This window comes from Merops nubicus, unplaced genomic scaffold (genome assembly GCF_000691845.1).
Source record: "Merops nubicus isolate BGI_N331 unplaced genomic scaffold, ASM69184v1 scaffold19463, whole genome shotgun sequence".
Lineage (NCBI taxonomy): Eukaryota > Metazoa > Chordata > Aves > Coraciiformes > Meropidae > Merops > Merops nubicus.
Window position 1 is genome coordinate 2,630 of NW_008601170.1, and position 26,094 is coordinate 28,723.

A 26,094-nucleotide genomic window follows, 5' to 3' on the forward strand; every position below is an offset into this window, starting at 1 on the left:
TGTGGCATTTCTAGGGGAAAAAGTGGGGTTTGCGTGTGATAAAAGGAACACATTTTTGTGTGGTTGGCTGGTTTGGCTTTTTTTTTGACTCTGTATGAATGAATAGTGTGTGTTTACTTAATTCCCAAAAGGCAGTTTCTCATATCAGAGGTGCTTAATGTCACATATATTTTTGTTCTTAATTATTTGGTAGATTATGTGAGGAGGTCTTTGTTTCTTTGGCTTATTCATTATTAATTGTACAAGTGTAATCATCTTTGTGATCTCTTCCTGTTAAAGTTAGCAAATGATGGGTTAGCAGTTGCTGACCTAGTTGTAGAAAATAAATTTACTGGTGTCATAGGGAGTGACTAGTGTTGATTAGGGAATACATTATGATGAAAATTTCTGTCAGCACCATCAGCTGACAACAAAAATGTGGCTGAAATCAGTAAAATAGGAAATGACACAGAAATATACAGGCAGAAAGGAAAAATGGTGTAGTAGGTGATACATGAACAATGACCTAAGTAAATGAGTTTGGTGTCTTAGGAAAATTGTTATTTGCAATAAATTTTTAGTGTACAAATTTTCATTAGTTCAACAAAATGAGAAAGCTAGGAATATAGTTGTGCAAGTGGAGATCCTCACTCCTCACCAGCAACTCGGCAGGACAGGAGGAATGTAAATAACTCAGCCAGTTCTAAATTTGTTTAAAGAACTGCTGGTGACAGCCAGGGGAGCCCATTGTGAGCTATACGCTCCCAGCTTTTTTAATAGGTACTGCTGCTTATTGGGAAACTTGGAAGCTGCTCCAGTTCAGACAGCTCCAGAGACTTGCCTGGGTTATGTCAGAGACACTGCTGCCTGGAGAACTGCCTGAAGTCAGAAGGCTCAAAGTGCTGGTGTGCTTTCTCCTAAGCTGGGAATTCCTTTTCAGCACCAAGGGAAGCATTCCTTCAGTTGGGTTTCTGACACTTATCTTCCATGAAGCAGGCTGAGTAAAGCCTGTTGAGCTTATAGTATAAAGCACCATATGATATCAAGCAGCAGTTGCAAAACTGTCTTTCGATCCATAATATCAGATAATACTGCAGATAAGTATTAATCATATAGTTCATAGGTCACATTTCTCATAAGGGGAAATCTTTTAAACTACTGAGAAGGCATCCTAGCAGTATCTGGAAATGCAGGAAAGTTATAGCGAAATCACAGTTGCAATACAGGTGCATAATTTTAAATTCCTTCTGGACTTTTCTTAGTATGACCAAATATTTCAGAATCTCTTTAGGCACAGTCTTTGTGTTTAAAAAGTAGACCTAATTTTTACCCATACTATAAAGTATCCATCGTACTTATCTGTATCTCACCAATATTAGAAACTGTTTATTTTCAGCCAAAACCAGAAGAAGCGTTTTCCTTTATTCTAGTTTGAAAGATGTTTCCTGGAATATAATTGCACATTGAAGTAAACAGTTCAGTCGCTAGCCTTCTAACCAGACAGCTAAAAAATACTGGGAGTGATTTAACACTGGGAAAGATGATATAAAATCTTTATTGTCAAATAACGCTGGATACCTCATCTCTCCCACAGTCCTAGAACTGTTGAAATTTACATCAAAACAGTGCATAACTTTTATTTATTAGGTCACACCTATGTGTGTGTCAAAATATAAATAATGTGCAGGATATTCACCTGAAGTTATACATCCGCTTTTATGTAAACAGATCGCATTTACTGCTTGGCCACATAATACCAAATCTTCCTAGAAGTCCTGGGTCAAATGACTTTCCCGTTGTGTTACAGTCCTCCAGCTCTCTGAAGGCGTCTTACGAGGACTGGCTGCTGACCTACGGCCTGAGCGTCTCTCCGTTCCACATGCGATGGCAGACGGCTCTCTTCAACCGACAGTTCTACAGCTGGGGGAGGTGGAAACCCAGATTTCTCTATTTATGGTATAAACTCTGGACTTCCGTTCTTCTGTCAAATACAGAGTTAACAACTTAACCTTTCAGCCTTTAAAGTGCAGTGGACAGACATGGTTATTTCACTAGGCTAATGATAAAACCACAGTAGCGTGGTTGCTGTCACGTGCTACTGTCTTTCTTCTCTGCTAAAAAATACGTAGCAGCAATGTAGTTTACATATTGAGATACTATAAAACTAGAAACCTGTAAACTATTTTTTCCTATGGTTTGAACTGTATGTAGTTCTTAAGAGTAGAGCTATTATGTGTGATACTGCATACAGAAGTAGGTCTGAAAGCACCTGCTCATACCCTAGATATGTCTATCAGTGTACACTGAGCACTCCCCTGATCGCTAGTTTACAAAGTATTGAAAGGCAGTTGTGTCCCTGTTGTCAGGCATTGCCCAGACATTCAGCAACCATACCTGCTTAGAAGCACATTGCTCACCTTCTGTCTTTTATCTGCCTGCACATTTCCCTGCTAAGACTGCACAGGCTGCTAGGAATGGGTGAGTGAGCAGAGTGGGTAGCATGGGTGCTCCTGGGCTGATGTATAAAACTATTGCTCAGTTGCCTTCCTAGCATTACTTTATATTTGCTCTGAAAATATAAAATTAGTAAGTTTTGAATTTCTTTTCATTTCCTGTATTGCTACCCTCAGTGAAATAGTAATAAAAGAGAGGTCTGCTTCGTACTGGTTTTGTAAGGATTTTGCTAGTTCAGTCTGAAATAGTTCTGTATCAATCACAATTTTAAAATGTGAACTATTTATTAAAGTATAATTTTTCAAACAGTCTCTTTAGTTAACAGTACAAGGACATGTTGCTTAAAATTAGTCTGCTAATTCCCGATGAGCCTCATTAAGGCTGGTAAGAGAACAGTTTTGCTTTATCTAATGTTTTATCTAGAAAGTAAGCTTTATCATGTCCTTCAGCTATTGGACAGTGTAAAATAAAAATAATAATGATGAATAAAAATCCACCACTAGGTGGACTGACATAAGCTGAAAATATTTTCAACAGAAAACATGAAAAATTAATTGATGAACAATGTGTTTTAAATAATTGCTTCTGATCTGTTTTTGCAGTTGTACCTTTTAGTTGTTGTTCTTTTAAAAAGTTTGAGTCTCATCTATTGTCCTTTAGCACTTCTTACCGTTTGGAAGGCAGGTGTAAAATTTATTGAAAAAGCTTGTATAAATAAATAGATATGCTACCCTGTAATTTGATTCAGGTGTCTATGTGATGGTATGGTGCAACATGGTAAATTATACAGTTTTAGTTATATTTTTATATTCATAGCTAATGGCAAGTTACATGTAGTGGGTAAATGAATAAAATTTAGAATGTGTAAGAACAACATAAAAATATTTGAAAATCAGGATGTCATTAGGATATAAAACATTTATTAACTAAGGAAAATAATATATGATATTAGTATATATTATTAAATTTGTTAGTTTCCTTTAGCTAATATTTTTGTACTGGATTGTTGATCCATGGATGTTATTAGCACCTGATAAGTTTTGCTCTATGAGTTTGATGTGCTGTGGTAAAGCAGTTAGTTATCTGGGAAGTATGCTCTGTATCTTCTTGCAGCTATGCACTGCTAAGCTATTTGCTTCTCTTTGTAGGTTCAACGTAGGAATGGTGTTTGGTATAGTTGCCATGTTTAGCTCTGTTATTCTTCTTGGAAAGACGTTGATGCAAACTCTGACACAGATGCTCACTGAGGCACCGAAAGCCCAGAACGATCGTATGCTGCAAGTTGTGGTGAGTGTTCTCTCCACAGGTCTTTATCTGAGGGTTATGAACTGATCTTAACCAGCTTCTTAATGATTTGGTGTGTAATGCTGTACACATGTGCACATGTGATTGGGTGTGTAATCCTCCCATGCAAGAATAACCTAACTCCTGATATTCCTCTACATAAACATTTTCTGGTTTGTTAGCAACTTAAAAATAGGAAGTGGAGGTACTAAAAGAGGGGAATACAAATGAAGGCAAAAATATGGAAGAGTTTCTATTAAAAATTCTCAGGATTGAGAATTTGCTAGTAGTTTTTAAAAGCCTTAAATCATCATAGTACTAAGAATACAAAGCAGAGCTAAGAATTTGCTGCCTTTAAGCTGCACAATGTAGAGGCACTGGTGGCCTTAAAATTTTCAGAGTGCATCCCTAATCCACAAGCAGAGAGGAGTTCAATTTAATTTATTACAATACAAAACATCAGTGGAAAAGAACTGTAATGAGCTTTGTGTGATAGCAGAAGCAAAGATTAATTAGTGAGGAGATGGCATATTTTTTGATTGTACAAGGAGTTAACCCCTGATTTACAGTGTGAAATTGAAAGTGCTGCTTCTGTGGTATCTAATCAAAAGCTAATAACAATGTATTTAATTGTTTTATGGTGATGCTGGGCAATATATTGGGTGTTTTTAGAAAATAATGTATTTCACAGAATGGGAGAGATTGCGAATCTCTTTTGTTTATCTCTATGCAAGGCAGTAATCAATAACTGACACTGCCTTACAACAGTTTTAACTGGGAAGGATCCCTAGCCACCTTTATTTCCCCAGGAGTGCTATCTGGCCAGACTATCTGGTCATTTTTCAGAAATGCAGAAGGTCCTATAAGATTGCTCTGCCTTCTGCTGCATGGATTAGAGCAAGGATGCCCAACTATTCTACTCTTTTTAAGTTCTCAGCTAATGTAGTGAACAGAAGTGTGCTACTATGATAGGCTTTCCCATAAGTGCTAAACTGACTGTGTGTGGCTATACTTAAAAATTCCATCAGTACAGGAAGCCTGATCATTGGCATGTGCTGTAAATGCAGTGCCTATTTCACACACATGGGGTGAATACAGCAAATGTAGTATGTGTTGGCAAAAGCTGGCAGTGGGACTTGGGAAAGAACTGCTGGTACTGTCACTGAATTCATCCCACCCGCAGCTTGCTCCTGAATTATATCCAGAAGCAGACAAGAGTGGGCAGTCTGTGCATCCAGCAGAGCACAAGTTGAAGATGAGACAGACCATTTTTCATTTGCATGCCAGCAGGGTCTATCCTAAGCATATATTCTACTACATTCTGAAATAAGAAAAGCCTCCCAAGATCCTTATTTTCTGAGATCGTTATATGGATCTATCCACTTTTCTGACACCAAAGTAAAGTGGTCATTTGAGATACATTGCTTTCTGTGGAGAAAATAACATAGAGCCAACCAAAGTGAAGATGAACCTTTGGAGTTAATCTGGTGTGAATTGGAATGGTCAAAGCAGAAATTTAGGATAATGTTCACAATTTCAATGTGGAATTGATTCTTCAGTGGTGACCCACTGGCAATATAACTGAATTCAGACCAAGGACTGACTGGCACTGAAAAAGACGTAATGTGTAGGGATAATGTCATATATGGGGATGTAAATTCTAAGTTGACTTGTGGTTCCCTTTATTTCCCACCTCTTTCTTTCATTTCTGAATGGTGATAGTTGTATAATTTACCCTTTGAAGTGTTCTTTTTGAGGAGAATGTGCTAGCATGAGTTGACACAAAAAAGTGACCCATGTGTAATGTGAACAGGTGAAGAAAAAGTAAGCAAGACCTTTGCCTCATTTAAATTAGTTGTTTGTATTTGACTGCCTGGAGGAGAGTGAGTGAGTTTAAGAAAAAACAAACCACACAATACTTTTTTTTTTTTTAAAACTCAGCTTTAGCTTGTAGCATAAATCTGTTTAGCCTTTAGCCTTTGGCTACGAAGAGAGAGAGATACATTTCTGCTTATGTTTTATTGATTAAGATTTCTGTATCCTTCCTGTTTTGTTCAGTCATGTATTTTTTTAAAATACCTGTCTGGAGGTAACTGGGCTGTTTTTCTGCAGCTGCCACCTCTTGTATTGGTTGAAAAAAGTCACCAAAGCATCAAGGTATTTATTAACAAAAACCTGCTATTGATGAGAGTTAGTTTCCCTTTTAGGTGAATCTTAAACTAGCTTCTTTGACGGGAAGTCTGAAAGCATCTGGTGCTGTATTCTAATAGGCTACAGTCATGATGGTATTAAGATGGCAGCTCTTGCTGTTGCTGTCTGTCCTCCCCTGTGCCCGGCCCAAAGGGGCCCTGGCAATACGAGTTGAGTAATGCAGTAGAGCCACCCGCAGGGGATGATGCTACCTTCACACAGTGAGGTATGATAGTTATGCCAGTTAACATAAATATCTTGGTCATGATCACACTGTGGACAGAATTTATCAAATTACTCAGTTTAACATTAATGAAAACAGTATTTTGAAGGATTTCTTTCAGCTAGCTTGTCTTACCACCCTGTTGTGAAGTTCTGTTGCATGAAGCAATGAAGGACTCGGGGAGTGGCAGGAATCCACAGCAACAGGAGGAATGTGAGGGACATGCATATTATGTCTTACATAAATGAAAATAGTATACACATTTAAAGTGCTTTGTTTTTAAGGTTAAATTGCCATATGTAGACTGCCAAACCTTGAACAATAGACAAAAGTTACACTTTTTGACCTTGTAAATTTGCGATGGTGTTGCGTTTTGCATAGAGAGAGAAGGGAGACTGACAGTTCCAGTTGTAGGCTCATTTTTTGAACTTTTGTGGCTCATAATGTTTTAAATGCCATACAATTTCATTTTTTTTATTCTGAAAGATGGACCTTCTCTTTAGCTACATGACTGGCTGCAGAAAATTGTAAACTAAAGCTCACAGTTGCCAGGCCTGTTTCATTTGAGTGGAAGACTGTGTATGTTTTTATAAACTTGAGCTTAATATAGAGTAGGACACATTCAGTCAGGACTGTGGGGAACAAGTAGGGCAGGGAGAAGGCTTTTGCGCCTGGAATGCTTTTCAACCTTCAATAAAATAATGTACATTTAATATATTTTAAAGTACATTGAATAAATTAGTATTAGTATTGAATGGTTATTACCATTTAATAAATACATTTATAAAACTTAGTGCTGCACGAGAATGACCCCTGATCTGTTTTGGGTCTGAAGAGGCTGAGTGAGAGCAGCAAATTTAGGGGCAGAATGATTTGTCTTTGTACCTCTTGGTTTCCTCCTGTGTTTTGTTTTGTTGTCATGCCCACATCAACAGGTGCCTGGTGTAAATTTGCCTGTCAGCCAACTGACCTATTTCTTCTCTGCAATCCTCATCAGTGGTGTGATACATGAAGTCGGCCATGGGGTGGCAGCTATTCGGTAATAAAAATTTCTTTCCTTTTACTGTGTGCCAAAAAAGCCTAATATTCCAGAGCATTTACTTACAGGTGAATGCTGTTAACTCTGCTTCGGTTTATCTGAAGAATCTGTTTATTCTTTATTTTGCAGCTTCCTTAGACTTTAAGTTTGGAAGTCTGTACAATTAAGGATAGAGTTTTAATATAGCGTCTGTTCTACCAAGCATGAAGGACTTCTGCTTTTCAGATATACTACACTGCATCAGATTTAAAATAATGCTTTTTTAAAGTGGTCCAGTCTTTCACACAACAGTTGTATTTCTGCAGCTGTGCCACTTGAAGAGGACCCATACACTACCGCACAATGGTACTTTAAAATAGATTTTAAATTGATTGGTTTAAACATAGATTGTGAAGTAGCATACCAACAGGCTGAAGCAGTAACTCTATCAAATGTGATTTGCCCCTGCTAATCTCAGTGATGTGTTAATTTTGGTCAAAGATGATACTTTTCATGCCACTCAACTATGATAGTTACTTCACAAAAATGTTATTTGACATGGGTAGGCCTTCCTGTTAAATGACACCCTCGCATAAGAGGGCTAGATGGTGGTTACTGGGACTGATACTCAGTCCTCCACACACACTCAGGTGTCCTCTGCATTTCTCCTGGATGTCATCATTATCTGTCCCATGAACATTAAGCCTGAAGTTGTTTCTCTGCCTTTCTTGAGTGTAAGGAGTCATAACTGCACCTTAACCCATTACTAACTTTTTTACAACTCAAAAGTTCTCAATTAAAGGGGTGGTTTGGGATATTCTAGTTTCATATGCTCTGTTTGTCTTTCATCTTTTTTAACCCTAATATTAATGGGGATTGTTCTGTGGGGGATGAAACTTTTGCCCTTGCTCATGCCACCACAGGAAGAAGGAACAAAATTTCCTTAAAGTGCCTTCATATGCTGCTGGCTAACTGCAGAGAAGCCAGGAGTAACTACAGAGCTCTTTTTAACCAGAATGGTTAATTCTATTTTATTCTATTCTAATTTAATAATAATTGGAATGTAATTGTGTTGGAAAATTATTGTCATGCCTCTTAAATCCCTTACAAAATTTCTAGCTTCATATAGCCTTTATGTAATTATTCCAAGTAGTGCCATTTAAAAGGAATTACAAAACCTCTGAAAAATAATATATTATCTCTGTGACAGTGTCAGCTATATTTAAATAACAGTTGTCCTTTTAATCTCGTGACTTATGATTTTTTCTGACGATGTTTCCTTCATTTTTCTTAGTTTAATATTTACTTTAAATTTCATTTAGGAGAAGCATAGAAATTATACATTCCATAAATCTCTGTTTCTTTAAAAGGAAAGTGGTAATTTTTCATTAATTAGTTTGAAACTCCATCCAACAGGCTGCCATTTTTTAACTTAAAAAAAACCCTGCAGACGTTAAAATATATGTTGACTTGAAAGCAGGGTTTCTATTAAAAAAAAATAAAAAGTAGTTTTATGTGTCACAAGGAGACAGAAAAGAAGTTGAACTTATCCTTTATTTTTTACCAGGGTCACAAATGTGTGCTGCTTAAAAGTGGTGACTACTGCAGGAAACAGCCTTTAATTATCTTTGACTTAAAAGTTAGTTCTGTAATTACAATTTTAATTATTCTCATTGTCAAAAATGTGTGCTGTGTAGAATCTCTCAGTTTTTCATTTGTTTACAGTAATACAACTTTTCATCTTTTTAAGAGAACAAGTACGATTTAATGGATTTGGGATTTTTATCTTCATTGTCTATCCTGGAGCATTTGTTGACCTCTCTACAACCCACTTGCAACTGATATCTCCAGTCCAGCAATTAAGGATATTTTGTGCAGGTAATAGTTTGTGCTTTTTAATTAAATTTTTGTTTAGCACAGTTATGTATTCTACAGGCATCATTTGTGAATCCTTGATGGAGGACTGAAGGTTTAAAATAAAGACGTACAAAAGCTTCTCTTTACCTAAAGGTGATCCTTCTGTTCTGAACTTAAATAGTGATTTCAGAAAAATCATTTGACTATTACTGTCCATATTGTGTTCCATTCTCTGGAGGAGAAGCATCAGTTTCTGGGAGCTTACATGAGTACCAGTTTCCTGTCATGAAAAATATTAATATAGCCTAGATCTGATTCAGAATAGTTGTGCATAAGAAATCCAAATTGTGTGGTTGGGCTAAAACTGTGGTTTCTGGTCTTCTTCTCTCATTAATAAAAACTCTTACACTGGCTCAGGTGCAGAACTTCCTTTGTTGTCTTTTTTTTTTTTTTTTGGCATATTGTATGGCCTAAGTAGCAAAGCTTTGGAGTACACAAGCTGGAAAATACTCAGCAAAAGACTGGTGAAGTGAGAACATGACTTGCTGTCACAGGTGAACACCTTGAGCAGTTCACTACCATTTTCTGCAATAGGAACAATCTATCACATGATTTTTCAATAGTCTTGTGAGTAATTTTCAGTGACGTGTGAGTTATTATACAGGTCACTGTGTTTTGATGTTGCCATCAGAAGGAAATAAAGGCTGAAACACAAACTTCAAAAGAGAATCACAGCTTATGGCTCCAAATAACCTCAAAATGTTTTTGATTTGATGCTTGTTGAAGTCTCTAGCTGTGGGGAAGTAGAGCCCTGTTGCTGTGGAAAGTTAGACCGAGAGTGTTATGCTACCGGAACCACTTGTATTACTGATTTCTACAGACAAAGGTGGTTCCCAAACTACTGAAATAAAGATAGAAAAGTTAGTATCTTGGTTTAGTTCTTGATACCGATTATTTTCTATTTCAGGGGATGGTAGAATGGCAGCCAGCCTATTGTAGCATTTAGATACTGACACTGTTTCATAAATACTTTAACTAAAACACTATATAGAGAGTTTTAGGCTGGGCATTCAGAAGCCTTTATCAAAGCATATTTTCAAGCTTTTGTAAATCAAATCATTTTTGCTAAATGTTAGGTAAATAAATACAACTATATTCGAAACCTAATGAACCAAAATAATTCACTTCAATGGACTAACTTTTATGAAGCCCTGTTTCTCAAATTAATCCATTTCTAGTTACTGTGAAGAGAACTGAAAAAGAAGACATACTGATATTCAAAATGGGTTGCTTACATACATTCCTGAGAAATCATCTAGAAAAATAAGATTCTAATCTGTAATAGAAAATAATGGTTTGCCTGTTTTTGGTGGCAGGCAAACGTCACTTTTCAGGCTTCTTGGGAAACCTGAATAGGGGAATACAAGGTAGGAACAAGCATGTTGCAAGACTGGTTAGCATCAATGGTTTGTTATCAGTTAGGTATAATAAATACAAGCATTTTTGACAGTTAATGATAGGTATGTTTCTGAACTAAGATGCTTCGTAATGATAAAATGTGATATTCTGTAAACTTAGTTTTTCTTAATTATCAGAGCAGTTGAATGATCCTGTTCTCGGTGCTCTGAAGATCTGAGTTTACAAAGGCATGCTTTCAGCTTTTTTGTGTGGCAGCTAAGTAAAAGAGCTAGAGAAAGATACCTAACATTCCTTTTGCAGCCCATCTACGCTCTGGAGATTGAAGAGTACGTTTGTTGTACAGCAGATGGCATCATGAGTTCAAGAATAGCGAATGAGGGTTCCTATGAAACCTGGGATATCTTTTAGAATTAATTCTATGCCTAGCAGAGGAAAAGTGCTTCTGTGCAGCACTTTCTTCTAATTAATTCAAATATTCATATTATTTTTGAGATTCTTTTTAGTATATTTTTTTCTCGTCTTTGACAGGAAAAAGAGTTGCAGATTTTTAAAACATTATTTTAAGGACTTCTAAGTGTTGTGTAAAATGTCTCTTTTTAAATGTAAGGATTAAGAAGCTTCTACTAGTGGAAATGGCAACAAACCCTTAGTTAAAGTATTCCAAAAATGTCTCTCATTTCTGCAGCATCAGAAACATTGTAAAAGAAGACCATGTGACACATAGAGACAGGCAGGGGAATAAGAATTATGTTATTATTCCTGTGTTATATGCCATTCATAAAAGATATATATAATATGTTTTAAAATATATTTGTGTTAGGTCCTGTCCTGTAACTGTAGTATAAATAATAGAATTGAATCAAACCCCTCTTAACATGATGAAGCACTGTAAGAAGGAAATAAGGAGTCTTCAACATTCAGGTGGTTTCCTGCATTGGTCATACAAAAAGTTTGTCCTAGAACGCAGATGAAATTTGAAAATTCGTGTACTACTGGATGCTGAGGAACCTAAGTGTGTTTTGTGTTTTATAATAGTGACTCTTTTCTTCCTGTGGAAAACAGGATACTACAATGATTGTAGTTGAAAATATGTTGCCCAAAATAATCTGTCAGGAAATGCTGGTTGCACAACTTAGTTTCTTCATTTGGCTTCAGATCCAGATTTTCTTGTGAAAGAAGCTTTTTTTCAAATAATTTTCTAAACTTGTTTGGGACTTACACATGTCATTATTTTCATTGATACACTGGAGATAACCATGAAAAATAGTGAACTGCAACTAAATTTCATCTATCTTGGTGACTAGACAAATAGTATTTATTCCCATATAAGCCACTGATTAAGTTTTTTAAATTCAACGGTCTATTGTGGTAGAAGATGACAATTAATATATTTCATTCCACTATTTTTTTTTAATATTTATGATTGATGGCAATTCTGTAGATAGACATTGTAGTTTAAGAACTGATTCAGAAATCCATTTTTTTTTTTTTCAGGATACTCTGCTCAGTACATACTGCATAGGAAAGTAGTGTTATTTGATGAAATACAAGTGTGGTAGAATGACACCTTAGAAATGGGCTTACTGCTTCCCTGTCTGTTCTGATAGTACAAATCTCAGGGTCTCAGAGGCTTCTATAAAACTTCCCTACAAAGTAACATAATAGAAATTTAAGCTCATAAATTAATAAACATATTCTTCTTTCATGCCTATATTCACAGATTAAATTTTCATCCATCTTACAGTAATTTCAGGAAAGTTAATTAGAATGCAACTCTAGAATCTTGCATTTCAAAAGCAGTTTTTTGTTATCAGAGTTTATTTAGAAACATGATTTTTTCCCTCTTTTTAGGAGTGTGGCATAATTTTGTTCTTGGTGCTGCAAGTTTCATGAGTTTGTTTCTGCTGCCAGTCATTCTTTTTCCTTTCTATTACACGGGTGTTGGAGCACTTGTCACTGAGGTTGCAGAGGTAAGAATACATCTTTATTGGTTTTATATTATATGCTTTGTGACCTGAAATACACCTGTGCCTCTTACTATCAGTCAAATCTGGTCAGTGCAGCACTCTACAGAATCTAATACTTTGCACTTTTTGGTCTGCTAAAGTTTTCTTCTCAGTCTCATGGGTTTTAGTATTAGTAAATGAAGGAACGTGACATGAATAATTACAGACTATTCAGCATTACCATAAAACTGTTTAAATGTTTGACATGAGTTTGAAGGCTTATTTCTGGGGCTTTCTCAAACTTCTTTTCAATATTAGCACAAAATAAATCTACTGGAAACTACATTATCACTCTAGTTATTGCTATCTCTTTTTACTGTTAAAAATTATTTTGAGCTGATTTCCTTGCTTGTTTGGCCAGCTGGAAGCAAAGCAGAGATAGACTACTGAGTTTCTGGAAAGGACTGATTTTTTTTCTGACTTAATCAAATACAGCACAGTTGAACAGAAGAGCTGAAAGGATTCAGTCTTTCTTGGATCTAAAAGTGAACTGATGTCACTCAGGAGGAGAGTGACACTTATTATGCTTTATACCTTCAAAAGTATTGATGCAGCCTGCTTTGCTGAAAGATTCAGGATGTTAATATAAGCTTCTTGAACTTAAAATCGTAGGAAAAGCTACAACATATTCATTTCTATGAAAATAATTGCTCAAATTTGAACAGGCTCCCCCCCAAACACCTGGAAACTTGCCCTCTTCTTTGCAATAAATAAGTTATTCTTTGAACAGGATGTCATTTTTTGAATGCTGTATCATAAGTTGAAATAATCAGTTCTAGTGGAGCCTGAGATTTTCTGTTTCTCAGAAATAGTGTCCTAAACTAAAGATTTCCTGGCTATTCAGCAGAACTGTAAACAAATTCTTGTGGTTTTAGCTACAATAACATGGATGACTTCACTGTTTCCTCTCAGGATTCTCCTGCCAATGGACCAAGAGGTCTTTTCGTGGGAGACCTTGTCACTAACCTACAAGACTGCCCAGTTTATAATGTGGAAGACTGGAATTCCTGTCTAGGAGACATTTCAGAGAAGTCACAGGTTGGCTACTGTATAAGTGCAGCCACCCTACAGCAATTAAGCTTTCCACCTAGAGGTATGACTTTAGGTGCTCTTCATTATGTAATTTTATCATGTCTTAAGGACTATATTGAATTTAGGATTTCTTGGTGGGAACAGACTTCTCCTAAGTTGAGTCTGCTATTCTGTCTTCAGCAGTGACCCATATGCCGTTTATTTTTGTGAAATCTGAAAGTGAGGAAAAGGTAGATGGGAAAATTCCTCTGATCTTCCAGGCATCTTATACAAATCTCCTGTATGATCTGAATAATGAAATTTGCCTTTTCATGATACTGCATAACTTGGTTATTAGCAGTAATACAATCATCTCCTCTAATTTTTAATTCAGTTATATGGATCAATTTAGTCATCTTTTGCAGATGTAAATTCCATACATTACCATACTCCTTTGATAAGAATGACATTACAAATTGTATGGCTTAACCTAATGATGTGTTTTATTATGGCTACTTCTTATGTGTCTCCTCACTATATGGGGTTTACATTTCATTTGCTTCTTCAGCCTCATAATGTCATTGTTCATGAACTCTATTTTGTCTGGATTGCACAATATTGCTTCTAAAAGTCAGTCTATTTCCTTCTGTTTTCATTTATAAGTTAGAGTGCTTGTTGCTGAAAAGGCTGATCTCTGAGAAACAAAAAAATAATGTGAACTGAACTAAGCTAGCACAACAAACAAAAATTAAGTAGAACAAAAAGGGACAGTCATGTTAAACTGCGTTAATGTCTTGTGACATGCCCTAAAGCTCTCTAGAGTTTGTTTCATGTAAGCATCTATGGAGACGGAATTCCAAAGTTAAAGGGCTGTGGCTGAGAAAAGTCTATGATGTTATTCAGAGTTTTAAAGTTGTCAGTGCATTTTTCCATAATACTGGAAGTAAACGGGAGATCAGGCAGTTCAACTCTCCATGGTTTTTGATATGTTATAGTTCTCTTGTGACACAGGAAAGGTTGGTTTGTTTGGGTTTGTTTACTGTATAAGGAAAGTAATCTTACAGCTGGAACTAAGATAAATATTTAAACTGGAAACCAGCAGAATATGCGTAAGATTCTACTTTTAGAGACCCAAGAGTTTGGATTTTCCCTCTGAAGAGAAGGGAAATTTTGGCAAAAGCTTTCAGCTGGGCAGGGATGGCAAGTAAGATCAAATTCTTAGATACGGTAGGTATATATGCTCAGATTCTGCTGTTCTCCAAAATCCAATTTCAGAGTCATGGATAATAAAACTGCATATTCTGCAACTGAACCAGTCCTCTTTAGAATGTAATGCTAGAGACTTAATACAAGAGACTCAATATTGCTTCCAAGCTTGGTTGCTGTATTGTGTTAGCAGCCCATTGTCCCACTGCTGCATTCTAATCAGACCAGTCCATCTGTATTTTCACAGCCGTAAGCCTCCAGCAGTGAGAAATATTCCTCTGAAATTAAATGAACTCTGTTCAGTCTCTAGCAGCTGTCATTTGTCAAAGTCTTGACAGTTCACAACTTGACATAAATACAGAATATCGATAAAAATGTATCTAGCAAATGGACCTTATCTGTTTGGCCATAAAATAAATGGAAAGTAAACTCTTTGAGTATGAAGGTAGACAGAAAACAATGCCCCAAGGACCTTCTTGAAATTAAAAATAAAAAATAAAATATGTGTTTTCAATGTAGTTTATAAGGAAACTAATTTCATGGTCATTCGCTATTCAAAACTATATGTGGTTGTTTAGCCTCAGGGTAGTTGAAGAAAGGATTGTACGGTACAGTGCTTGCACCTGTAAGCCCCAGGCATAAAGCTCCATGTGGGTGGACTGCAAGTTATGCAGCGATAAATCAGCAACCACTATCGCAGGCTTCATCTGCCTAAGGAAGGTGCCGCAGCGTTGCTGTGGCACAGGTTCTTACAGTGACTATTCTTCTGTGTTTTTTCTTTAAAAGCTGTTCTTGTAGAGTAAGTTAAGTTTAATTCACTTAAAGAACATCCATACAAAGATTCTTCACCAGACTATTTAAATCATGGTTTAAAACATCATTTATTCACTGCTGCAGCCTTCAAGGCTTGGAAAGCTTTCAGGGCTTGAATCTTGTAAAGGCTTTCACATTTTAAAGAGGATGTTTCCGTAGTCAGCCAGTGAAATCAGCACAGTAGCAGGTCAGGAATTTCTGTGCCAAAACTTGATGCAAGTTGTGGGGCAACGGATAAAAGTGTTTTGTAACTCATAATGCTCAGAACGTTGCAGTGGTAGATCCCCAGTATCTCAAGGTTATTTATTAAAAAGATCTGTATGTGACGTGATTGAAATCAGGTCACATTGTTCATTCAAGTGGTGAAGCTTAATTGTGACTGAACCACAGCGAGGCTCTGTGAATTCCTGTAATTCTTGAAGGCTACAGAACGATTGTTTTCCTTTATACAGAGACTAATTTCTGTTTAGGATGTTACTGTAATATTGATCATTTGCTCTATGTCTCTGTTCTTTAGTCTATAGAAGACTTGATGGCACAGTTGAATGTTGTAGTAACAACAGCCTCACAGACATTTGCTTTTCATATAGCAATAACTTGGATAGCCACCGGGTAAGTTACTTAAACTGCTAATTCTGTTTGGTAAATCTGAAAATATTTAAATTAATTTAGTAATATTTAGCCATATTTATGCAACATACTCAAGTGCTTTAGAATATTTAGTTTGTATCACAGGTGTGTGTGTATGTTATTCTCCCCATTTACAGCTTAAAAAAACCCCAAGGTATCAGTTATGTTTTTTCCTATGATAATCAGGGAGTCTCTGGAAGAACAAGAGAAGATCTTATACCCCTCATTCCTTCAGTCAGGAAGACACCCCCCCATTTTCACCACTGGATGAGAATATTGGTGAGAAAAAACAACTTCTGGGAACAAGATGAAATTGTTTGTTTTGGTGCTTCAGCCTTTAAAGGTACTGAGCACAACAGGCAAAGCAACACTCTGAACTATCTGTTCAGTTATTTTGTCTGAAATCAGCAATGCTACTCACTAGGTTAAACTAAAAACATGCGAGAGAAGGTCCTAGAGATTGCCCAGTTTCTCAAAATCAGGGCCTCTGTTTGATTGCTTTTTCACCTTTTCTTGCAACATCACAGAATCATAGAGTGGTTTGGGTTAGAGGGGACCTTAAATATGATCTGGTGCCAACCCTCTGCTGTGAGCAGGGACACCTTCCACTAAACCAGTTTGCTCAAAGCCCCATCCAACCTGATCTTGAACACTTCCAAGGAGGCAGCAACTACAGCTTCTCTGGGCAACTTGTTCCAGTGACTTACTACCCTCACAGAGAAGACATCGAATCATCGAATCATTTAGGTTGGAAAAGACCTTTAAGATCAAGTCCAACCAACATGTGGAAATAAAGTTTCTCAGTAGGATTTTGACTTACTCTTTTCAAAATACATAAATGTTTGTTAAAATACATGATCCATATTGATAGTGATGTAATATTTCTAGCAGTTACCTTTGCAAGAGCAAGAGCACAAGAACCAGGCGTGTAAACTTTTCTACACATACATTTGTTCTAACCTCTAGTAATAAATATCTGAAGAAATGGAAATAAGTCTGCTCCCACATCTGCTACGTTTACAGTTTCTACAATGGTAAATTTCTCACTCAAGTGTGTTTTTGTGGTATCTAACCACAAAAAATAAAGCACAGAGGAATAGCTCATTTGAAATATGACAGTGGCTGGCAACGTCCTGGAGTTCAGAAAGATTTGATAAATCTGTACCCCACTGAGCTTTGACATTCTTAAGTTCATAGCTACTACTTAGGAACAGAGAATAAATAAAAGCATCCAGAAACCTATGACCTTCAAGTGTCCTTAGACTGGCTGTGAATTTTCAAACAATTATTTTAAATAGTCTTTGCAGTGGTATGCAGCAGTATTTGAAAGTGTGCCCTCTCCCCCTCATTATAACAGAAAGAGCGTGTACTGAGGTTAATGGAGAGTGTCTGACAATCTTGCATCTATGGGGAGTGTAACTATCAAGCTAAGAAGCAAGAAAATCATTTTCTTTTTTTTTTTTCTTAAGGCAAACAGTAGATGAAGAACTTTCTTTGCTTGTGTTTAAGAACAAAATTAGTATTATCACTGAGCTTTTATGAGAGACAAGAGGGTAAAAAACAATTTCCTGTTTCTTTCTGCTGTACTGTCTTTGGCCTGTGGGAGCAAGAAGGATCTGGTCTGTCAGAATACAGAGTGACAGCGTTATAGGTAGGACTTGGGACCAAGTGCTGCATTAAGTCCTGTATTCATCTTAGTTGAGAATGGCTTCTTAGCTACCACACAGCTTGTAGGTTTGTTGGTTTGTTTGCTGACCATAAGGTTTTGTTCAGCCAAATGAAGTTTTAGATCAGTGAAGACTAAAACTTCTAAACAGCTAAGTCACTAGTCACTTGATGCAGGTTCTGTTCACTGGAAATGACTGACTTACATTCAGATTCCTCGATTTTTTTGTTGTGCATGTGTGTACCTTTTTTAAAATAATTAGATTTTCTTTTGGTACATGTGCATACCCTCTCTTTCACATTCCCCAAAAAATGGAATGACAGGTTCAATATCTACCAGGTAAGATAAATCCCCCCCCCAGTCTTTATGGACTGGTAGTATATCCGTGAGGCACTTCCTTTGCTTTAAAAAGGAACAGATAGTACCTTTTATTCTGATCTTTCAGAAAATACTATTGAATTTGATAATAATTTTAAATGCCCTTTGCAGTATGCCTGTCTGCCAGCACGAAAAGTTGTTGAGGCCAGCAAAGTTTGTCGAACTAACATGGACTGCCAGAAGGACCTTGTTGCAAGCCTTTGTGTGACTCCTTCTTTAGAGAACCAGACAAGGCTAATCAGGGTAAAACATCCACCCCATATTGACACGCTGTATGTAGGACACCCCCTGCATCTTCAGTATACAGGTTAGTATTATTTATTAAAACAGTTTCACAAAAAAGATTTCTAATATGGTTTACTTTGCCTGGCTGTTTAAACAAGGTCTTGGAGTGCTTGTCAGTTAACTTATTTAATGCAGAATCCATTTCTTGTTACAGCCAGAGGAGAGACATGGACTGCTCAGGCCTAAAATGAAATGTGCACAGTGCAATGAGTTACGAAGGTAATAGAAACCATATGTGATATGAGATGGTTGTTTTCGCAGAAAAGTATGAAAGGGCTATTTCTGTAACAAGTCTCAGTAAGGTTAGTCATGGGAACCAGGGACCTGTATATTTTCCTAATATACAAACTTCTCAAAATGCTATTGTGAAATCTCTAGGACATCTTGTTTCTAACACCTTGCCTGGAATATTAGCATGACTTTTTAAATCACACTTAATATCCAAGTATCTATGACAAATTCCCATGACTACTGAGCCACAAGTACAATCACAAAATAGGTTTTTCCTGATTTTTTTAATTTTTTTTTTTTTTGGAGTGCCATAACTTAAATTACATTTAGTAGTTTAGTTCCTTACATTGAAATGGACTATGGCTCTCCATTAGACATGTTTGTATCCTCAAACTGGGTATACAAGTCAAAAGTAAATCTGCTCTTGGAGCAAGTATGGAAAGAACGAACAAACTTAACAATATCCCTACCTAACAGCTTGAGTGGCATGGTGAAAATTAGCTTCAGATGGGCTTGAAAAAGTATGAAATTACACTACTGTCCCTTTCTGTGAGGAACCTGTCTGTTCCTCACAAACAACTGTCTTGAAGTACCTTCTTAGCAAGGCATTGTACTTTTCTAAATAAGCACCGAGTTAGGTACAGAAGGGCTTTAGCAACAAAATCTGAAAATTAGCATTCTTGCATAAACATATTTTTAGTTAATCTGTCAGTCTTTCTGTGCTGGGCATATTTTGATATTCCATGACAAATGATGTATTTCTACTTGTTTACACTATATCCTCATTTAAACCCAAAATATGATCTCTTCACTTGTTTTTTCTGATCTCTTGCCATTTAGGAAGAAAACATGGTTTGTTCTCCTGTATGATATAAACACACAATTCTACATTTGGTGACATTTATTCCAAATGCAGAAACAAATTTTAAGCTTAAAGTTTGAGAATTATTTTAAGTTCTCCTTTTTGGTCACTAAATATACAAACTGTAGGTACTCTGGAACAATTGATATTGTTCTGTTTTCCAGTATGTTGGAGCAGTGGACTTTAATCAGTGTTTCCTACTGAACAATAATTCTGCAAAACAATTGAACCTGTCAGTCTTGCCGAAGTCAGAATATCATTGCATCTAAAGAGGTAGAACTACTTTAAGAAGTTACTGTGTAAAATACAATTTACAGTGTATTTACTGGAATAAAATTCTGAAGTGGTGTAGTGTAACCTGGGAATTGCACACGGAATGTAAAAGCTAAAAGCTTGACTTTATTACAAACTTTGCTGCAAATGCAACCTATATGGAAGAACACCAGAGCTAAACTTACAGGACCCTGGCTTGGGCAGCAGGTAGGCTACCATGACAGAGTTCCATGCATTCCAAAGGAAGAACTTCTAAATATTTCAGACTTAATGTTGCAATGTATGATATTGGCTTGGGGCCAACAGGTTTGAGGGTTTTTTTTCTTTCAAATGTGACTGATCAGAATGTGGTAACCATTTCTTTACAGTTAAAAACTGAAAATAATTTCTTCCTCCATGTGTGAATTTTGAAATAGGAATATGTTTTCATGAGATACCTTATTTTTTAGTGGGGTCTTTGTGCCTGGGGAAAACATTACTTTTTAGAGTGGTGCTACATGTGGTGCACAGCCTGATCTGGGAGTTGCACTAGTGTGTACTAGAGCTCTACTTGAATAGACATTTCTAAAAAAAGTAATGTTTGAAAAACGTTCTAAGATTATACATGTATTTTCTAGTTAGGCTTGTATTGTGCCATGGTAGCCCTGATTTATGGAGAAGCAGTAATTATTTTATATTTTCACCTGAAGCTAGCTTCCAGATACAATATTCTAAAAAACTTTATATCCATATTAGCTACTTACAAGAAATAGGCTAAACAGCTTACTACAATAAAATGTTTCTGTTTCCTCAAGGTAAAATATCCTAGCCAAAACATTTTTTGTTGACATGGATACTCTATATAACTCTTGTTTTCAGTATAAAAAACCCCAAACTGTAAAGAATCTTAATCCTAAATGAACTTACTGTGCTAGAGATTTGGCCAAAACTAAAACAGAAGGAGTGATTAGGAATACGTGTTGTTTAGGATGGACACATTGATTAATCCCTTTAATTAATTCTCTCTGTAAAAGGACCTAATGTAATCCAATATAAATTCATACTGTGGGTTTAATTTCTTCAGAATTACTCAAGACTTTTAGGCTTTTATTGCAGGCCAGTGCTCTGGAGGCTCTCCCTGTGTTGGACAGATGATATGTAAGGTTGAAATGGTCATTATTGTGATGCAGCTTTGCAGAGTTTCTTTATTTTATACAGAGTTTTTGTTTTCCTTTGCATCATTTCTGGTATTGCAAAATCTTGGCTTCCTTCTCTGGCCCGTGTTGGTTGGGAAGGGTCTCAAGCCTAACATTCACATTTAGAATTCACACTGCTTGAGGGAAGATCATATGCCTGAACGTTACTGTATCTGCGTTGCCCATCAGGGATCAAAACCTGCAAGATTTCCTTTATGAAAAGAAGATGGGACTTACCTAGAAGATAATTCCCCAAACTGGGCCAGCTTCCTATTTACGTGTTATCCAAGTCTTCAGAAAAAAAGGCACTTCCTAGCTTTGAGGGGCTTTTTGGGCAACCACAGCCTTAATCCCTGACAGAGGTCTACCTGGTACAGTTTGGTTTCTCAGTATTTCCATGCTTGTTTCCCCTTATTGCTGAGGATGATCCTTCTCTGCTTTTAATCTATATTTAAAGGGTTACATGTGTAGTTCTGGAGACAGCATAGAAATACTTCGTGCCCTGCTGTCCCTCTCCTCCATAGCATACATGCCCTTTCCCCCATGAAGAGGTTTTGAAAAGCTCTTTGGTCAACCTAGACTCCAGATGGCTTCTAATGAAAATTGTATCTGTTGTGCATTCTTCTCAATGTTTGCCAACACCATCTAGCATTAGCCAACAAAAGAATTGTTAATTCCAGGTCAAAGAATTGTTTAATTAGGGTGGGAAAAAAATGCCTGTTTTCTCTCACCCAGCCTCATTGCTGTTCACCTCTTCCCAGCAGTGTCTTTTCAAGAGGAGCTTGGAGAACTTAATTTCTGTAATTCTTTTGTTATTCCTTGAAGGATGGATTTGCCTGCTGCCATTAGGTTTGATCCATACAGTCACTAAATTAATTGCCTCACATTACAGTGTCTAGAACTCAGTCCAGCAACTTCCTGAAGAGTTTCTTTGTGTTTTAGAGATGCTTCAATAGCAAGGTTTGGAGTTGATCCATGTCTAGTGGCTGTCAGAGACAACAGACAGTTTGTGCTAATGAAGAAGGAAGGAGATTAGGGATCCATTCTCAACATAGGCACAAGTTCAGGTTCAAGATGGTGAGTTGTTAGTGGCCATTAGATGTTTCTCAAGAGGCTGCCAAGCTTTGAAATTGCAGTGTATTGCAGTGTGTGTCTTTTGAAACCTTTGAATACACTGTCTGCCTCAGCCATTTTGCTATTTTGGCTCATGAACAAGAGGTCTGATCAGTTGTTCTGATACCAGCCTTCATCTTGATGAGTTGTTTTTACTTTGGATATCCCTTGACTTGGATGCCTCTGACTTTCTGAGCTGGGTGGTGTCCAGGATTTATGTCTGTTATGTTCTTCACTTGGTAGTACAACAGATTTATTTTCTCTTAGTTCCCTGGATCAAAGGTCTTTCTTAAGCTAAGAGGAGAGAGAACATGACATTCAAGCTGTTGTGGCATAGCTGGAGCAGTTTTCGTGTTGGAAAGTTCTCTGCTTGTTGCCCCACCAGACACTTTGTTTTTCTGGGACTCTTTGCTATTCAAATCTCTCCACCCCATGCTCTGCTTGCTGGTAAGACTAATTATAATTTGTGACTTATCAGAAGGTCCTCTGTTAACAGAAGAAGATGTGTTTATGTGACCATTTCTCCGCCTCGTGTCCCTTTGGAACTGCTTTCCCCTCATTTTTGTTCCAGTGTCCTTGAATTGTTTATTGAACCTGAAGAAATCTGATCTTGATCTTGACTAAAATAAATTTAACAGCACTTGCACTCCTGGTATGTTACTTACGAGTGCTCTGAGGTTCCTGGTGTTTTCTTAGCCTATGGTTTTAAAATTTCTCAAAGGGTGCATTAAATTGTTCCTTTCCCAAGGGATGTTTGCATTGAGTGGGATTTGAACTCTTGCTTTCATGTATCTCTGTAGAGATGGCATTTCCTATGGCTGTAACTTTTTCCCAGGTTGGTAGGGAAAATCCAGTTTGTTATGGCCAGCCTCAACTCGTGTCCAAAATTGTCCTTTAGGGACAGAGTGACTACTGTTGATATTGTGCAAGCCTTCTGAGCTTAAGGTGATTTTCTAATTCTGCCTTAATTTACCTAAACCTCTTTGTTCTGGTGATAAGACTCCATTATGCTATGAGTGGAGCCTTCTAGTAGGAAAGGTGGCTTTCTTCCAGCTGTCACAGAGCTCAGGCCTTCAAATGGTCCCTGAGGCTGACACTCTGAAACTGCTGCTTACTTTGAAAGACTACATCAAAACTTTTTGTGAGACAGCCCAGATGGAGCATCCCTGTAACTAACAGAGTGCACTCTGGGACATCTCAAGCTACCTCAGTTTTCTTTCAGAAGTCTCTTATATTTCACATGAAGCCAGCTGAAGCTTCATGTAAACCTTCAGATAAGTTACAGTACTAAAGAAGTGTTTCAAGGTCATATGGTGCTTGTCACTGCAATTTTCCAGTCGCTATTTATAGGAAAGATGTTTAGTCCCACCTCCCACATTTTGAAGTTGCACTAAGTTACACCCTGGAGTCATTTACAATATCATCTGGAAGACAGAAAGGAAAGAAAGAAGCTACTTATGTACTGGCTAACTGGTGTTAGGATGCGTAATGCAGTTGTGTGTCATCTCCTAGCCTGTGCTTTCTCAGAGTGACTCCAAAACTCTGCTCCCTCTCTGCCCCACTCCTGCACACCATGAACTCAGCCTCAGGTAGGGGGGATCTTTGCCAGGTATTGCAAGAGAAGAATTTTCTGGCCCTCAGAGAAAGTACATGTGTGAATGCATACATGTGGACTGCATATGTTGAAAAAGGCTGGTAACTATAATTTCTTTTTATATGCTTTTGTCTGAAAAGAACTGAAGTTGTACAACATGGTCTTTGTAAATACAGATGTCCAGTTGCTTCTGAAAATAATGTATTTTAAATCTACTTTTACTGAAATCATGCTAATTGTATTTTGTGGAGTGACTTCATTATGATAGTGACCATGTTTAAGAAAGATTTAATGGCTGCACTCTTTTAAAAACAAAACCCAAGCAAAAACGTATTTAGCTTGGCTATTCATCCTTGAATAAATGTCATTTCAGATCTGATTTTTCTGCAAAGTCGTAATCTAAAATTCACAATGTTATAATCTTGGAGTGACTGTTCACCTTTTGTGTATCTTTTTGTTTCAGTAAGTCTCAGCAGTTTTGTACCACGACAAAACTTTCTAAGCATCGATCTGCCTGTGGTGATAGAGACATTTTGCAAGTATCCTTTGAAGTATGTTTGTTCTTTTAAGGCAAGAAAGGAAGTGTTTAGAATGGGTGACTTAAAAAGAATTCAGTTGGTTATCATTTTAGGCAGGATGTTCTGAAACATTTCTGTAGAGTTTTGACATCTTTGTGCCATCCCTGCATTGATTATTCTCCATGTGGCAACTTCAGAATGAAATCTCTCACCGTCTTGAGCTTTAGTAGGATATTTTTGGTCGCTGCTTTTTTGTTTCTTGAAGGTGAATCTTAACAGCTCTGACAAGAAAGTCAAAGTAAGCCTGAATTTATGACAGGATAAATTAGAGGTTATTGCTAGCTTTGGTGTGTCAGTTCTATCATTTTTGAGTCATTATACTGGACTAATGATAATTAATTTAAAACATGGATTATTAATGAACAAGATTATACATAGGCATACATAAAGGTTAGTAGGCTTGAATATGGTTATTCTAAGAACCCTTAACCTTAAAACTGGAAATGTTTATGCATTGCTATAGGACAGTTAAACAATGTAGTTGAGTGTACTCCATAAAACTAGAGTAAAGATGTTGCATAAGCTTCCCCTTTTTGGGGAACACACCAAGACTCATGCTGAGCCAGCTACTCTCTGAGTTGTATGTCTTCTTGTCCAGCCATTACAGGATGGGGGTAAGTAGTACAGTTAGCAAGCCTTTACCAACGCTAAAAGTGATCTGCCCTTGCCTCATTTTCACGTGCAGATACACGTACAGAAATGCCCTCAACTTTTCTGGCTACCAGGTGAGTAGGAGAGAGAGCCCAGATTTCTGATTATATTCTAGCCATTTACTTACTCCAGTGAGGGAGTGTTTTGGAAAATATCCCTAATCATTATTTCATACTTAGGTCATAGGTCTAGAATACCTTCTTACTTCAGGCATAGTGTCAGAGCTGTATCCTTCTTCCAAAACCACACAAAGCAAGGGAGGAAGATGGGTAGTAGTAAGTGTGGTTTTGCTGTCTCCTGCTTTCTGAGTTGTGAAGAGTGCAAGTTGTTTAAGTATCCAAACCTAGTGCTTAAAACCAAATTAATCCATAATGGCAGTTCTCTGAGCTGGTATGTGTTATGGTGTAAAACTCATTGTACTCGTACAGTTTCTGTGAAATGGAATGACAGCTGATAAAAATAGCCCTCATATGTTTCCCTCTGCACACTATAAATAAAAAATATATGGTTTGTACTAAAAATTTTTTTCATTTTCTTGGATGTTATTCATGAGCCTTAACTAATATCAACAAGGTACCTAATTTCACTGTCAGGAGCGCTGGCAGTTATCAATGCTGTACCCTGCTTCGCATTGGATGGTCAGTGGATATTAAATTCATTCCTGGAAGCCACTCTGAGCTCCCTGATTGTGGAAAAACAAGACAGAGAGCTTGTTGGCTTTTTAATTTTGCTTGCTGGTAGTGCACTTTTGGCTGCCAATGTTGCACTGGGACTTTGGATGGTGACAGCACGATAGAACATTGGATATGCTTCCATCAGTTCTCAAAGTACACAGAAGTAATGAATCCATTGCCTTTTAAAACTTGTTTAGTACTGTTATTGAAATAATCCCCTTAAAGTGACACTGAAAGAACAATCACTGATGACTGCTGTTCAATTTAAAACTGTACATGGGAAATAAAATAGAAAGAAGTAGGAATCTTTTTATATACCCTTTAAGCACTGTACTAATTTCTCCAAAATTTCATTGTAAAGTTTGATGGGAAAAAGCCCAAGACTTCATTAATTTAGATCTTAAAATAAGGAAAGTATTTGGCCTCAAGCATTTGTAAGGTGGGAGGAAAAACATATTACATTTTTTTAAAAATTATTTTAATAGGTGTCAGAAAATCTGTGTGGGCTCTGATCATTTTTCAGT

General features: G+C 36.9%; 1 protein-coding gene across 1 annotated transcript; it reads left to right on the top strand.

The window, feature by feature from the left end:
- Window positions 1–1,707: 1,707 nt before the first annotated feature.
- MBTPS2 (membrane-bound transcription factor peptidase, site 2) lies at window positions 1,708–25,692 on the top strand (the record flags this gene model as incomplete). Its single annotated transcript, XM_008937924.1, has 10 exons — window positions 1,708–1,935; window positions 3,582–3,720; window positions 7,066–7,169; window positions 8,899–9,026; window positions 12,276–12,394; window positions 13,343–13,523; window positions 15,978–16,072; window positions 18,246–18,441; window positions 24,131–24,206; window positions 25,470–25,692. Coding segments are annotated over 10 exons (1,489 nt in total), but the record flags the coding sequence as incomplete, so codon positions are not given.
- Between the last annotated feature and the right edge of the window lie 402 nt (window positions 25,693–26,094).